At 41.8% G+C, this 12689-nt stretch overlaps 1 protein-coding gene across 1 annotated transcript in view; it reads left to right on the forward strand.

Moving 5' to 3' along the window:
* Positions 1-12443, forward strand: part of MAP4K5 (mitogen-activated protein kinase kinase kinase kinase 5) — a 90207-nt gene extending 77764 nt beyond the window's left edge. Inside the window, exons 28-34 of the mRNA XM_048852133.2 lie at positions 2241-2344; positions 3880-4057; positions 4787-4855; positions 5562-5654; positions 7565-7635; positions 9899-9954; positions 11091-12443. Coding sequence (XP_048708090.1) covers positions 2241-2344; positions 3880-4057; positions 4787-4855; positions 5562-5654; positions 7565-7635; positions 9899-9954; positions 11091-11178 — 659 coding nt within the window. The 3' untranslated portion in view covers positions 11179-12443. The remainder of the gene's footprint in view (positions 1-2240; positions 2345-3879; positions 4058-4786; positions 4856-5561; positions 5655-7564; positions 7636-9898; positions 9955-11090) is intronic.
* Positions 12444-12689: the final 246 nt, after the last annotated feature.

Here is a 12689-nt window from a genome sequence, read left to right on the forward strand (position 1 = left end):
GCTGTATTTGACAAGCAAGCTTGCAACCCTTGTGTGTGCTGCTTAAACATCTATATTTTTTTAAATCTTGGAGTAAATTTTTCCAAAGGGACTTGTGCACTTAAGAGCTTGAGTCATTGAAAATCCGTGGAACTTAAGAATTGTAAAAACGTTGTTGTCTTAAAATATCCCCTCCCTCACGCAGACACGTGGAGTTCAAACTATGGCTCTTATCTTCCCAAGATTGATACTGCCTGCTAGGGATTGATTTCACCTACTGTTCGGCACCCTCTGCCCTTTCTGGAGAAGCAATGTTTTAAAACGTATTTACAGGAGAACTCGGCTCTACAAAGTGGCTCAAGCCAAGGTGACAAGCCAAAGTCACCTGCACATGTGCAACAGGACTGGGGCTCTGTTGTAAGCCAGTGTTTGCAGGTGGCCTGATATCACAGTAACTGGCTGACTCAAGGTGACATGTTGTGGCCATTGAACCCAAATATGACTGACAGTTTGAGTGCCACTCTTGGCAGCTTTCTGAGAATGTGTGTTGTGCACATTCACTGCTCTCTTCCCTGATTCTCCAGGGAAGATTTTTACCCTGAGAGCAAAGTTTCTGGTTTAAGAGCCAATATTTGAAAGTGCTTTAAAATCCACATGCGTATTCTGATTGTACTTGGTAAGTAATTGTCCAGGGAAATAGCCTTCATTAGCAGGAAGAGAAGAGTCATCTAGTAAACAAGTTTAATATAACAGAACCCCATTTATACAACCCTCTGTTATCCTGCTCTCCACATTAACCTAACAACCAGGACTCCAGGGCCAGAAGCGGGCGATCTCGCCTGTGAACACTAGATGGCGATGCAGCATTTCATGTTCCCATTCTCTGGAATAGCTGGATTTTTGATTATCTGATCTGGCCCCTCTCCCAATTAGATCAGATAAACAGGATTCTGCTGTAATACCTAGTGTAACACCGACAGACCCCGGTGGTCGGCGGGTGGGATTGAACCGAGGACCTCTGGAACTTAGTGGATGAGCCTCTACCACAGTATTCTCAAACTTTTGTACTGGTGACCCTTTTCACATAGCAAGCCTCTGAGTGCGACCCCCCCCCCCTTATAAATTAAAAACACTTTTTAATATATTTAACACTATTATAAATGCTGGATGCAAATGTTTGGGTGGAGGCTGACAGCTTGCGACCCCCCACGTAATAACCTCATGTCCCCCGAGGGGTCCCAACCCCCAGTTTGAGAACCCCTGCTCTGCCACAGGAGCTAAAAACCAACTGGCTGTTAAATAAGGCTGTAGAGCAGAATCATTTTATCTCTCTCTCTCTAAGTGATCTCGATGCCACTGGATGGAACAGAACACCACACCCAGGAGGTGTGTGGATTACACTAGCTCTTGGATAGCATTTTTCATGAGTAGCTCTCAGAGCATTTCAGTCTCTAATGTATTTATCCTCATAGCACCCTGTGAGGTGGGGAAGTGCTGCTATTCCCATTGTACAGATGGGGATCTGAGGCACAGACTAGCTTAGGTCATCAGTACCTGGTTCCTGAACAATGGGACTGTGTGATCAAAGAAAAGAAAGGAGCTGTGGCCGTTGTTGATGTCAGCATGATGAAGAGGGTTGCTAAGCATCAGGAAAAGCATTCGTAATAGAGAACCCTATTATGAGGATGACATTGACTAGCAGCGCAAGGATTACAGCACTGACTAATGTGGGGGTTCTCTGTCATTGTGTATGTACAGTGCATAACACAATGGGCCCTGGCCTTAGGTGGGGCCTCTAAGGTGCTGCAGTAACACAAACAAAGAATAATGCTGGGGCAATGAGGAATTTTGCAAGAGGAAGAGGTGATTTGGTTGACGTTGGCTCTTTTTTTAATTTGCTGTTCCCATCTTCTTTCTATTTCAACAGGCCCCTGACTCTCTTTTGCTCCTCTTGAAACAAATATTTGTCTAGCACATGAGTTAGTCCACAGGATAGGTTATGTTAATATGTAGGAAAATAGATAATTTTGTGTCTAGTTCATTTGGAAGTTAGCACAATAATTAATGGAACAAACATTTTAATACAGCACCAAGTAATAAACCTAAGGTCAAAGAGGTTAGTTTTTTAAATTTTGAATCCTCTGAAAAAATAGCTGTAATTTTCAGTTTTACTTGAAACGTGATTGCTTGTTAAATCCAACCCTATTTGATTTAAATGTGTGGATTGTTCTGGGGTGTTTTTTTGTTTGTTTGTTTACTAGTAAGAAATCCATACACAGGACATAAATACCTTTGTGGAGCATTGCAGTCTGGAATTGTTTTACTTCAGTGGTATGAGCCAATGCAGAAATTCATGTTAATAAAGGTAAGTTTTTTACCCAGTTACAAGGTATGTCTTTTTCCTGTTGCACGATGTTAATCATTCAACTATTATTAGAAATAGACAAAGCTCTCTGAAAGTGTGTGAACCATTCCAGATTTTTATGATGGAAAGTGCATCCCTTTTTTGTCCTGTTTGAAGATGCTAAGCACTTGAAAATCTGCCCCTGCAAGCTTTTACCAGCTCTAGGGCTGATCCAGTGCCTGAGGGAATCAATGAAAGTCTTTGCATTGATTCACAAGTTGTTGGATCAAACCCAGTGCTAGCAGTAGCAGACCTCCAAAAACCAAGAGCATGAATTATGTGAAATGTTCCATTCTTTTGGGGATATACTCTCCTTGATTGTGAGTAGTAGTTTGAATTACATAGGCAATCGAGAGGAGAATAACTCTCACTAAAAGGGCTGAGACTTAGCATAATAGAATTGGAAGGGACCTTGAGAGGTCATCTAGTCCAGTACCCTGCACTCAAGGCAGGACTAAGTATTATCTAGGCCATCCCCGACAGGTGTTTGTCCAACCTGGTCTTAAAAATCCCCAATGATGGAGATTCCACAACCTCCCTAGGCAAGTTACTCCAGTGCTTATCCACTCTGACAGGAAGTTTTTCCTAATGTCCAACCTAAACTGCCCTTGCTGCAATTTAAGCCCATTGCTTCTTGTCCTATCCTTGGAGGTTAAGAACAACAATTTTTCTCCCTCCTCCTTGTAACAACCTTTTATGTACTTTTCAGCCTGAAAAAGAGACGACTAAGAGGGGATATGATAGAGGTCAATAAAATCATGATGGTGTGGAGGAAGTGAATAAGGAAGTGTTACTTGCTCCTTCATGCAACACAAGAATTGGGAGTCACCCAATGAAATTAATAGGCAGCAGGTTTAAAACAAAAGGAAGTATTTCTTCACACAACGCACAGTCAGCCTGTGGAACTCTTAGCCAGAGGATGTTGTGAAGGTCAAGACTATAACAACATTCAAAAAAGAACCAGATAAATTCATGGAGAATAGGTCCATCAATGATTATTAGCCAGGATAGGCAGGGATGGCCTAGACTCTGTTTGCCAGAAGATGGGGATGGGCGACAGGGGATGGATCACTTGATGATTACCTGTACTGTTCATTCCCTCTGGGGCCCCTGGTATTGGCCACTGTCAGAAGGCAAAAAGAAAAGGAGGACTTGTGGCACCTTAGCGACTAACCAATTTATTTGAGCATAAGCTTTCGTGAGCTACAGCTCACTTCATCGGATGCACCAAAAGCTTATGCTCAAATAAATTGGTTAGTCTCTAAGGTGCCACAAGTACTCCTTTTCTTTTTGCGAATACAGACTAACACGGCTGTTACTCTGAAACCTGTCAGAAGACAGGATACTGGGCTAGATGAACCTTTGGTCTGACCCAGTATGGCCGTTCTGATGTTCATTAGTATCTCTAATTATCTGTGCATGTCAGTTTTTAGGCTGCCTACCTACATGCTAGATAAAAGTAACCTCTAAACTTGATTTATCTTAATTTTTTTCAGCACTTTGATTTTCCTTTGCCAACCCCCCTGAATGTGTTTGAAATGCTAGTGATACCAGAACAGGAATACCCCATGGTTTGTGTGGCTATTAGTAAGGGCACAGAACCAAATCAAGTAGTTCAGTTTGAGACAATCAACTTGAACTCTGCTTCTTCATGGTTTACAGAAATTGGTGCAGGTAAGGTTTTGGGGGTCTAGTGTGTGAACCTTGCATTCTAAGTAACGTAGAAACACTTTCTCTACCAGCTTGATTCCTTCATCTTAGCTCATTTTTGAGGCATGCATACATATCTAGATATAGGCCTTGCAGTGCCATGCCAGCCTGGATTGCATCTTCCTCTCTGTGCTCTGGCCTTCTGAAGATATAAAATCACTTCCTGAGAAAAGTTGCGGGAACCCTTCTGGTGTTTTATGAATTAAAGCTATATAAACTGTTGAATACGAACTTATCAGTCACGCTGGGCTTCCTAGATTGTCATCTCCAAACATGAATTGTCCAAGGGGGAAGTATCCTGTGCTGATCCCTACCACTCATTATTGTACCTTGTTGCGAACACCCTCTAAAGTGGATTTGATGTATTCTTGGCAGGCTGTCACAAGCAGACAATAGTCCCTTCAGAGTTATGGTTTCTGTTTTAAAAGCCCAGTTTTTTGAGAGGCAGACTCGATCCTGAGCTCCTCTCCCATAACACACAGGGGTCAGAAAGCCGCTGACTCACCTCAGCTGGAGAATTGGTGTCTTTAACATTGCTACCACTAAAAGAAATAAAAATGACTCTACAAGAATAGAAATTCCTAACTGTAAAGATGCGGCACGGCAAACAAATGAAGTAGAATATAGGGTTTGGGGAGCTAAGGTCAGGTTTTAAAGGTGTAATGTAAACTCTTTTTGTTTTCCTTTACCAAGGCAATCAGCAGTTAGATGCCATTCATGTAACACAGCTGGAAAGAGACACCGTTCTAGTCTGCTTGGACAGTAAGTATTGTCTATATGGCTGGAGCTGTGATAGAAACCTTTGCTTTGGCACAATTGCTACTTTGTTAGATGTCAACTCTTTGGTTCTCTTTATACTCTAGCAGTGCGATATCGGGGCTTTAGTTAAGGGTTAGACACATGGCAGTTCCATTGCAGCCTCAGGTTTGCAGCGCTCTTTAAAAAATACGTGTATCCTTTTTTTGTCTTTTGTTTTCATCATTTAAACTTTAATGCAGAATTATGATTGAGAATAGAATACACACAAATCAGGAATTGTCAGAGCTTCGTTACCACAAATTGAACTTGTTCAACGCACATGGCAATGTAAGAATCTGTACGCACAGAAACGTGGCTGAAAAGTTAATGGTTTCAGTAGCAACCCAGTCGTAACTTTTGTGTATTTAAATATACAAACCTTCATGTTAGGGTGGCTGGGTATTTTTTCTTTGAATAGTCATATATTTTGTATTTCTTTTGAGACTTTACTAAAAGTCTTCCTAACATACAAAAGACATACGGTCTTATCTACTTATGAACTAATAAAAACAGGCTCTTTGATTCATTCTGTACAAACTATAAAAGCCAGACATGGGAATAAAATATTCTTAAACCTGACAGTTGTAGTTAGCATTTTATATGTAAAGCTGTCTATAATCCTTTTCAGCAACAGGTTTTGAGCTTGATTTTGTACTTTTTTTCCCTTGAGAATTTGTGAAAATTGTGAATTTACAAGGGAAGCTGAAATCGAGCAAGAAGCTGGCCTCTGAACTGAGTTTTGATTTCTGCATTGAATCTGTAGGTAAGTAAAAATCTCCTGACTGGTTCTCAAGAACTGAGCCTTGAGCAGAGAGGATTTTATCTTCAAATTGCATGGCTCTTTCTAGCCAAGCGTAGTTTATTGCCTGACACTGCAAAAGCTTATTACTTGGTGTAGTGCTTATTGTGGTGAATTGTCTCCTTGACTGCATTGACTACTTAGGGGAATAGGCTATATGCCAGGTTCTGTTTGCAAGACTGAGCCTGTTTTTGGAAATTCCGTTCTAGTGTAATTCCTGCTGTTTTTAAATAAGATATATCCTGTCTTGATTAAAAACGAAGAAATTGCTCTCATCTGTTCCTCTTCATTTCCAGAGCAGTAAGAAACATTTTTATCACCGGGTTTTTATTGTAGTAATAAATTAGGTTGGATCAATTTTTAACAAAGCTGAGATTTTACTTAAGGAAACCCTGCAGATACCAATTTAGTTCACCCATACCTTCTTAATAATGCATAGCTCTTACACGGTGTATAGCAGTCTTGTTTTTGAAAGGTGTGCCATAATCTCTACAGCTTTGCGCACTGTTATGCTGAGTGTTCCTGCCATGATAAATTGTCCCAAAAGTGGGTATTTAGTATACTGTACATTAATTATTGCAGAACTGGAATTCTTTAAACTTGTTCTGGAACCAGAGTCAGTAGTGAAAAGCCTTTAATAAAAATCCCAGCTTCAAGATCCGCTCACTCTTACCCAGCAGTTCCTTGCAATTTGGAGCACTGGGTTCCTTAGGCATCTTCCCTTTGGCAACAGATTTTTGGGGTAGCTTTTTAAAAAGAATGAATGTCACATGTTCATCTGTCCAGGCAGTGCAGGGTCTTGTGTAAAAGAATCCCAGAACTGGTCAGGCTGCGAAAGGACACTACAGTATTTTTTTATTTTTATTTTTTAATTTGGCGTGGTTCTTTCCTAAATCATGGAATGTTATAATTACTCAGTCAGAAAACGTTCCCTCCATTCCCAGCAATCGATATACACTGTCATTTATGCTATAATGCAACTACACTGTGTAAACAGCTTTCCTTTGAAACTCGGAAGGGATGAATAGATGGAAAGATGTATCAAGGACTCTTGTGCTAACTGTCTAGCTCACTTTGCAGATGGCTCTTCAGTGAACGGTTTAAGGAATTTATTACACTCTAGATGGCTCTGGGGAGCCTCGGTTTTATAATGTAGGGATTGGAATAGGAATAAGTAGCTCTTCCTGGTTTATGACGGGAAAAGGGGAGCAGCAAGTGCACATGAAGCTAAGGGCGTGTCTGTATTGCAGTCAGAAGTGAGATTGCTGCTTGGGTAGACATGCTCATGCCAACTTTAATCCAGCTAGCGCGACTCGAAAGAGCAGTGAAAACACAGCTGCATGGATCCTGGCCTGGGCTAGGAACACGAATACATACCCAGAGTTCCAAGTGGGCTTGTACAGCTGATGCTGCAACACATGCAGCCATCTGCTTACTGCTGTTGCTAGCTGCCCTAGCTAAATTAAAGCTAGCCTCCCCGAGCTACGTGCCTCCCTGAGCTACAATCCCACCACCAGTTGCAGTGCAGACATACCTTTTGTGTAGAAAAAGGGTTAGGGTTTGCTGAGATGTTTGAAAAGCCCAATCACTACAGTTTATAGGTTTCAGTTGACTTAACTGAATGCCAGATGTGTCAGCTACTGAGCAGCATGCGCCGTTAGGCTCTGAAAGATCATGGGGGAAAGCAGACAGGACCTAGAAAACTAGCATGAGTGTAAAATGTGTAATATTCACTTAGTGCTTCCTAGAGCCCGAAATTGTGCATTAACATCTCAAACACACTTCCTGTACTGGACCCACCAATGCTGTCTTTCATCAGAGACAACAGAACTCCTTTCAACCTATTGGTCTAATTTTGTTTTTCTTCTCTGTAGTGTGCCTTCAAGACAGTGTGCTGGCTTTCTGGAAACATGGCATGCAGGGCAAAAGCTTTAAGTCAGATGAAGTAAGTACTCACCTGGTCTTTCCATATTTAATTTAATTTAATTTTTAGTCATCTTCCCCTTGCACCTGCTTCCAGGTTGCTGATTCTGATTGGGGCCCTAAGTTGCTACCATAATACAGTAACTTCTTGCTTTACGTTGTAGTTATGTTCCTGAAAAATGCTACTTTAAGCGAAACAATGTTAAGCAAATCCAATTTCCCAATAAGAATTAATGTAAAGAGGGGCGGGGGTTAGGTTTCAGGGAAATTCTTTTCACCAGACAACAGACTATGTTTTATATATATATATATATACACACAGTATAAGTTTTAAACAAACAATTTAATACTGTACATAGCAATGCTGATTGTGGAGGCTGGTTGAGGTGGTGAAGTCAGAGGGTGGAAGAGGGTGGGACACTTCCCAGGGAACGCCTTAGTGCTAAATGATGAATTAGCACTCGGTTGAGCTCTCAAGGGTTAACACGTTGTTATTAATGTAGCCTCACACTCTACAAGGCAGCATGAGTGGAGGGAGGAGAGACAGAGACACACACTGAGAGAGAGACATGAGAGACAGAGACGCACACTGTGTGTGTGAGAGCGAGAGAGAGACACGCACTGTCTTTAAGCACGCTGACCCCACTCTCTAAGTACACTGCCTTTTTAAGTAGATTAGCAAGTTGAGGCAGCAGCTGCTGCCAGCAAGCTCCCACCGGCCTGAGACCTGTCGTGTGACCCCCCCCGCCCCCACTCTGTGGAGATGCGGTAAAGGAGCAGGGGGGCAGGAAGGGGGACACCCTGACATTAGCACCCCTCTACTCTCTCCCCCCTCCCCCTGCACAGCAAGCAGGAGGCTCCCGGGAGCAGCTCCAAGGCAGAGGGCAGGAGCGGCACACGGCAGTGGGGGGAGGGACAGCTGAACTGCCTGGCAGTTGATCGCTTGCTGAGCGGCTGATGCACAGGGAACTTAGGGGAGCAGGGAGCTGTTCCAAGCTCGCTCCAACGGGCTGCTCTTCCTGCAAGCAGTGGACAAAGCAAGCAGCTGCCAAACAACATTATAAGGGAGCATTGCACAACTTTAAACGAGCATGTTCCCTAATGGATCAGCAACGTAACAACGCTAACCAGGACAACATTAAGTGAGGAGTTACTGTACTAGTGTGTGGCTAGTCAGTGTCACTGTTTTGAATGGTCAGATACGTGTTCTGACATTGCTCTCCCGTGCTGCTCTGGGGGACATGGCATGCAAGCTTTTTCCCAGGCTGCACAAGAGGGCATCTACTAGTAGCACGGCACCAAGCTGAAACTAAAGCGGCATCATGCAGGTGTGTCCAGAGAATGGAGAGGGATGGGCCCAAGCACGTTGGTGTTCATAGATGCCAAGGCCCGAAGGGGCCATTGTGATCAGCTAGTCTGAACTCCTGTGTAACACAAGCCAGAGACCTTCCCCAGAACAATTCCTAGAGCAGATCCTTTTGCAAAAAAAAATACAATCTTGATTTTAAAATTGTCAATGATGGAGAATCCACCACGACCCTTGATAAATTGTCCCAATGGTTAATTACTGTCACTGTTAAAAGTGTGCACCCGTATTTCCAGCCTAAATTTGTCTAGCTTCGACTTCCAGGCATTGGATTGTGTTATGTCTTTCCCCCTCTAGCCTGAAGAGCTCATTATCAAATATTTGTTCCCCATGTAGGTACTTACAGACTGTGATCAAGTCACTACTGAACGTTCCCTTTAAGCTAAATAGTTTGAGCTCTTTGACCTTGTTGCTATAAGGCATGTTATATGAGGCCTGTTGCTCTTGGGCCCACCCTAAACATCATTAAAGGTTCAGAAAAACCTTTATACATTTGTGCCTGTCAACCTTTATCCAAATTCAGGACGGATGATTTGAAGGGCTGGCTCAGAAAATTTAATTCTAATGAAAATTCATCTTTAAAAAAAAAAAAATCAAGTTGACAGCATCCCTTTAACTCTGCGCAGTGGGGGATGAAATTCAATCTGTCTGCTAAGATTTATGCAAAGTACCCTCAAGTCCACTACCTAATCCTGAAGTGTGCTACTCATGACTATTACAGGCTATTTAAGATTAATCTTGTTAGGTCTAATCACGAAGCTGTACTTAGTGCCTGTATAAGGTTCTATATTTTGCACTAAATCTTATTTAAAACTAATTTTTTTAAGAAACTGGCTGGCTATTTTCTCTTCTAAATCAGATTAATGCATTTTATTTTACCATTACAAAGGCGCTTTCCACTAATCCTTTTCTTTTGCAGGTTACCCAAGAGATTTCGGATGAAACCAGGGTTTTCCGCTTGTTGGGATCGGACAGGTAGTTATATTAAAGAAACGTAAATCTTGTATTCATTTAAATAAATTAGCTGAAACCTAGTTGGAATTCAACTACAGTCCAGAACAGTTCTCTCAGACCCTTGTGTGGGGGGAGAAAGGTGGATGGCAATGCCGCTTGTTGCTCAATACCGCCGCGTTTAGTTGATTTTCAGAAGTGATTGTGATTAGAACCAAAGTGAGTTTGGCGCCACCTTCCAGTCCAAGTGCAAGGCGTACTCTGACATTGCTTTTAGTAATATGAACATAGTGTACCTAGACTATACCTGTGGGGAGAGAACGAACCACATGTGACAGATGGTAGTCATGTTGCTCCATGCCCTTCAGGAAAGTCGTGGTTCTGGCAATCATGGCTTGGATTTTTAGGGCAGAATTATATTCATGAATCACCCAGATAACCAGCCTGTAAATGTTCTTTCCTTCTGTGGGACTTGAGGTCTGCAATAAGATAGCAACAAACCTAAGCAACTTGTTTTGTTTAACACATCAAGCTTCATTTTAATCTCAGTCCCTGAAACATCCGGCTGAGTCTCTTCAGCAAAAGCAAGCAGGGAACAGGTACAGTCTGATTGGAGCCACCAGCTGCAGGGAGATGCTCTTTGAGTCCAGATTTGTCACATTAGTCGAGGCTGCTTCAGCCTTCTAGGCTTTGTGCCATGTAGCCATGTGGCTCTTACGAGTCAAGAGATTGTGTTCTAGGCCCGCCGACATAGCTTATGCCGCTCACGGAGATGGGGGTTTTTTATGCCGACGGGAGAGCTCATCTTCACCACACGTGTTTCAGCGGCCCAGCTGTACATTTAAGGTCTAGTGGCCTTAATTTCTCAGACCTGAAGAGGAGTTCTGTGTAAGCTCGAAAGCTTGTCTCTCTCCCAACAGAAGTTGGTCCACAAGTTGGATGTTATCTCACCCACTTTGTGTTTCTAATATCCTGGGACCAACCTGGCTACAACACTTCTTACATAGGTTAAACAGGCATTAAAGGACTATCAACGTACCTCTGTCCCCTTATGAGCCTGTGAACAATGGGAGTTGTTCCTCTTTTTGTTAGTATTTAAACCGTGGGATCTCTGTTTTCCAGCTAACCCCATTCTGTTTTGTGCTTGTGTTTACTTACAGGGTTGTAGTGTTAGAAAGTAGGCCGACAGAAAACCCGACTGCACACAGCAATCTCTACATCTTGGCTGGACATGAAAATAGTTACTAAGCAACAGTAACCCAATGCAAATAACAAGAGAATGAATCCATCACATAAGGAAAAAAGAACCGTTAAGGAAACTCAAATACAAGCTGGACTGTAACTTGCTTTTTCTCTTCTTGATATCTTAATTATCTGGTCTGTAGGGTAGAAATCAATATTGTACTTTTCACAGCTGGAAACGGCTAGTTCTGTCTCTTGCCACTGTGTGGCTGGTTATATCAAGTTTGCTTAATAAAAGCTATGAGATAAATAGTCCTTTATTTGTTAATCCTAGGGAAACACAGCCTTTAAAAACAATGCAATAAAGGTGCCATAAAACATTAGGTAAATACTTCCTCTGGGTTGTCCTTGTGTCCTGTAGATATAAATATAGTGCTGGCCAGTCCCCCTTTACACTGAGTCTTATTCTTAATAAAGATGATTTGCGTAGGAAGGGAAAGGATCAGCAATGCTTTTCATTTTTAAATCTGCCATTCCGTATGGCTTTGTAAAATAGACTATTTAATCTTTATTTATTAATCTGCTGCTAGAGTGGTGTAATGTGTCTCACTTTTAGCAAAAGAGGGTTGCAGAGCAGTTTAGCATTTTTACAGTTGTATAAAGACTTGATGATTCTTGGTCCTTGTAGCAATGTAGTGCGTTGTTGAAGGGGGTTATAGTACAATGTTGGTGGTTCCTGTATAAATGCAGTTTTGTACAACAAAGTATTTTGTATTCGTTTTGCGTACAGAGTTGCTATAAAAGGGAGTTTGATATTTACTGAAATAATAGGTGTAGAGTATATACGAAATGTAATATTGACACCTGAAATGTTATTAGCGGGTGGGTGTGTACAGTATACGTGTGAGTGTGTGTGTCATTGACAGGCAGTGATATGTAATATATACATGCTTTATTTTCATAAATTAGGGATAACCTGTGTGAAATTAAATGGAAGCGTAAGTGGATTGTGCCTGGTCATCCTTAAGGAATGAAAATAACGTATCCAACTGCCTACGACGTGTATTTTATTTATACTATTCCAGAAGGGAGCCTGTAGGGCAACTATGCTTACAAGCTTTTTGTATGTATAGTTGCTCACATTGTTACTTGTCAGACTGTCATTTAGTGATGGTTGTTTCCCAGTTGTTTAGTATAAATATCTATGATAAGAAGCAATATTCTATAATAAAGCTTTGAATCACATCTCCTTTTACCCCTTCCCCCTTTTTTAGTTTGTCATCCATACTTTATCACCTTATTCCTCCATTAAAGAGTCACATTGCTTCCTATTGTCTGTGCTCATTAATTAACATTCCGATGGTACCCTGAAGAATTAAATGCTACCAGGTAGACTGCTCTTCATGTCCTGTGTAAGGGGTGTTGCTACCCCAGAATAACACTCTAGCCGTGATGTAAGCAGAAACAGTCCAGAGGCTGATGCAGGAGCAGTTATTTAAAAGTTAGGGTTTATTTTAACACTTAATTCTACTGTATACTGGGGTGTCCCATTCAATCTCAATACCTGCTAAATTAAT

The sequence above is a fragment of the Caretta caretta genome, chromosome 6 (genome assembly GCF_965140235.1).
Source record: "Caretta caretta isolate rCarCar2 chromosome 6, rCarCar1.hap1, whole genome shotgun sequence".
Taxonomy (NCBI): Eukaryota; Metazoa; Chordata; order Testudines; family Cheloniidae; genus Caretta; species Caretta caretta.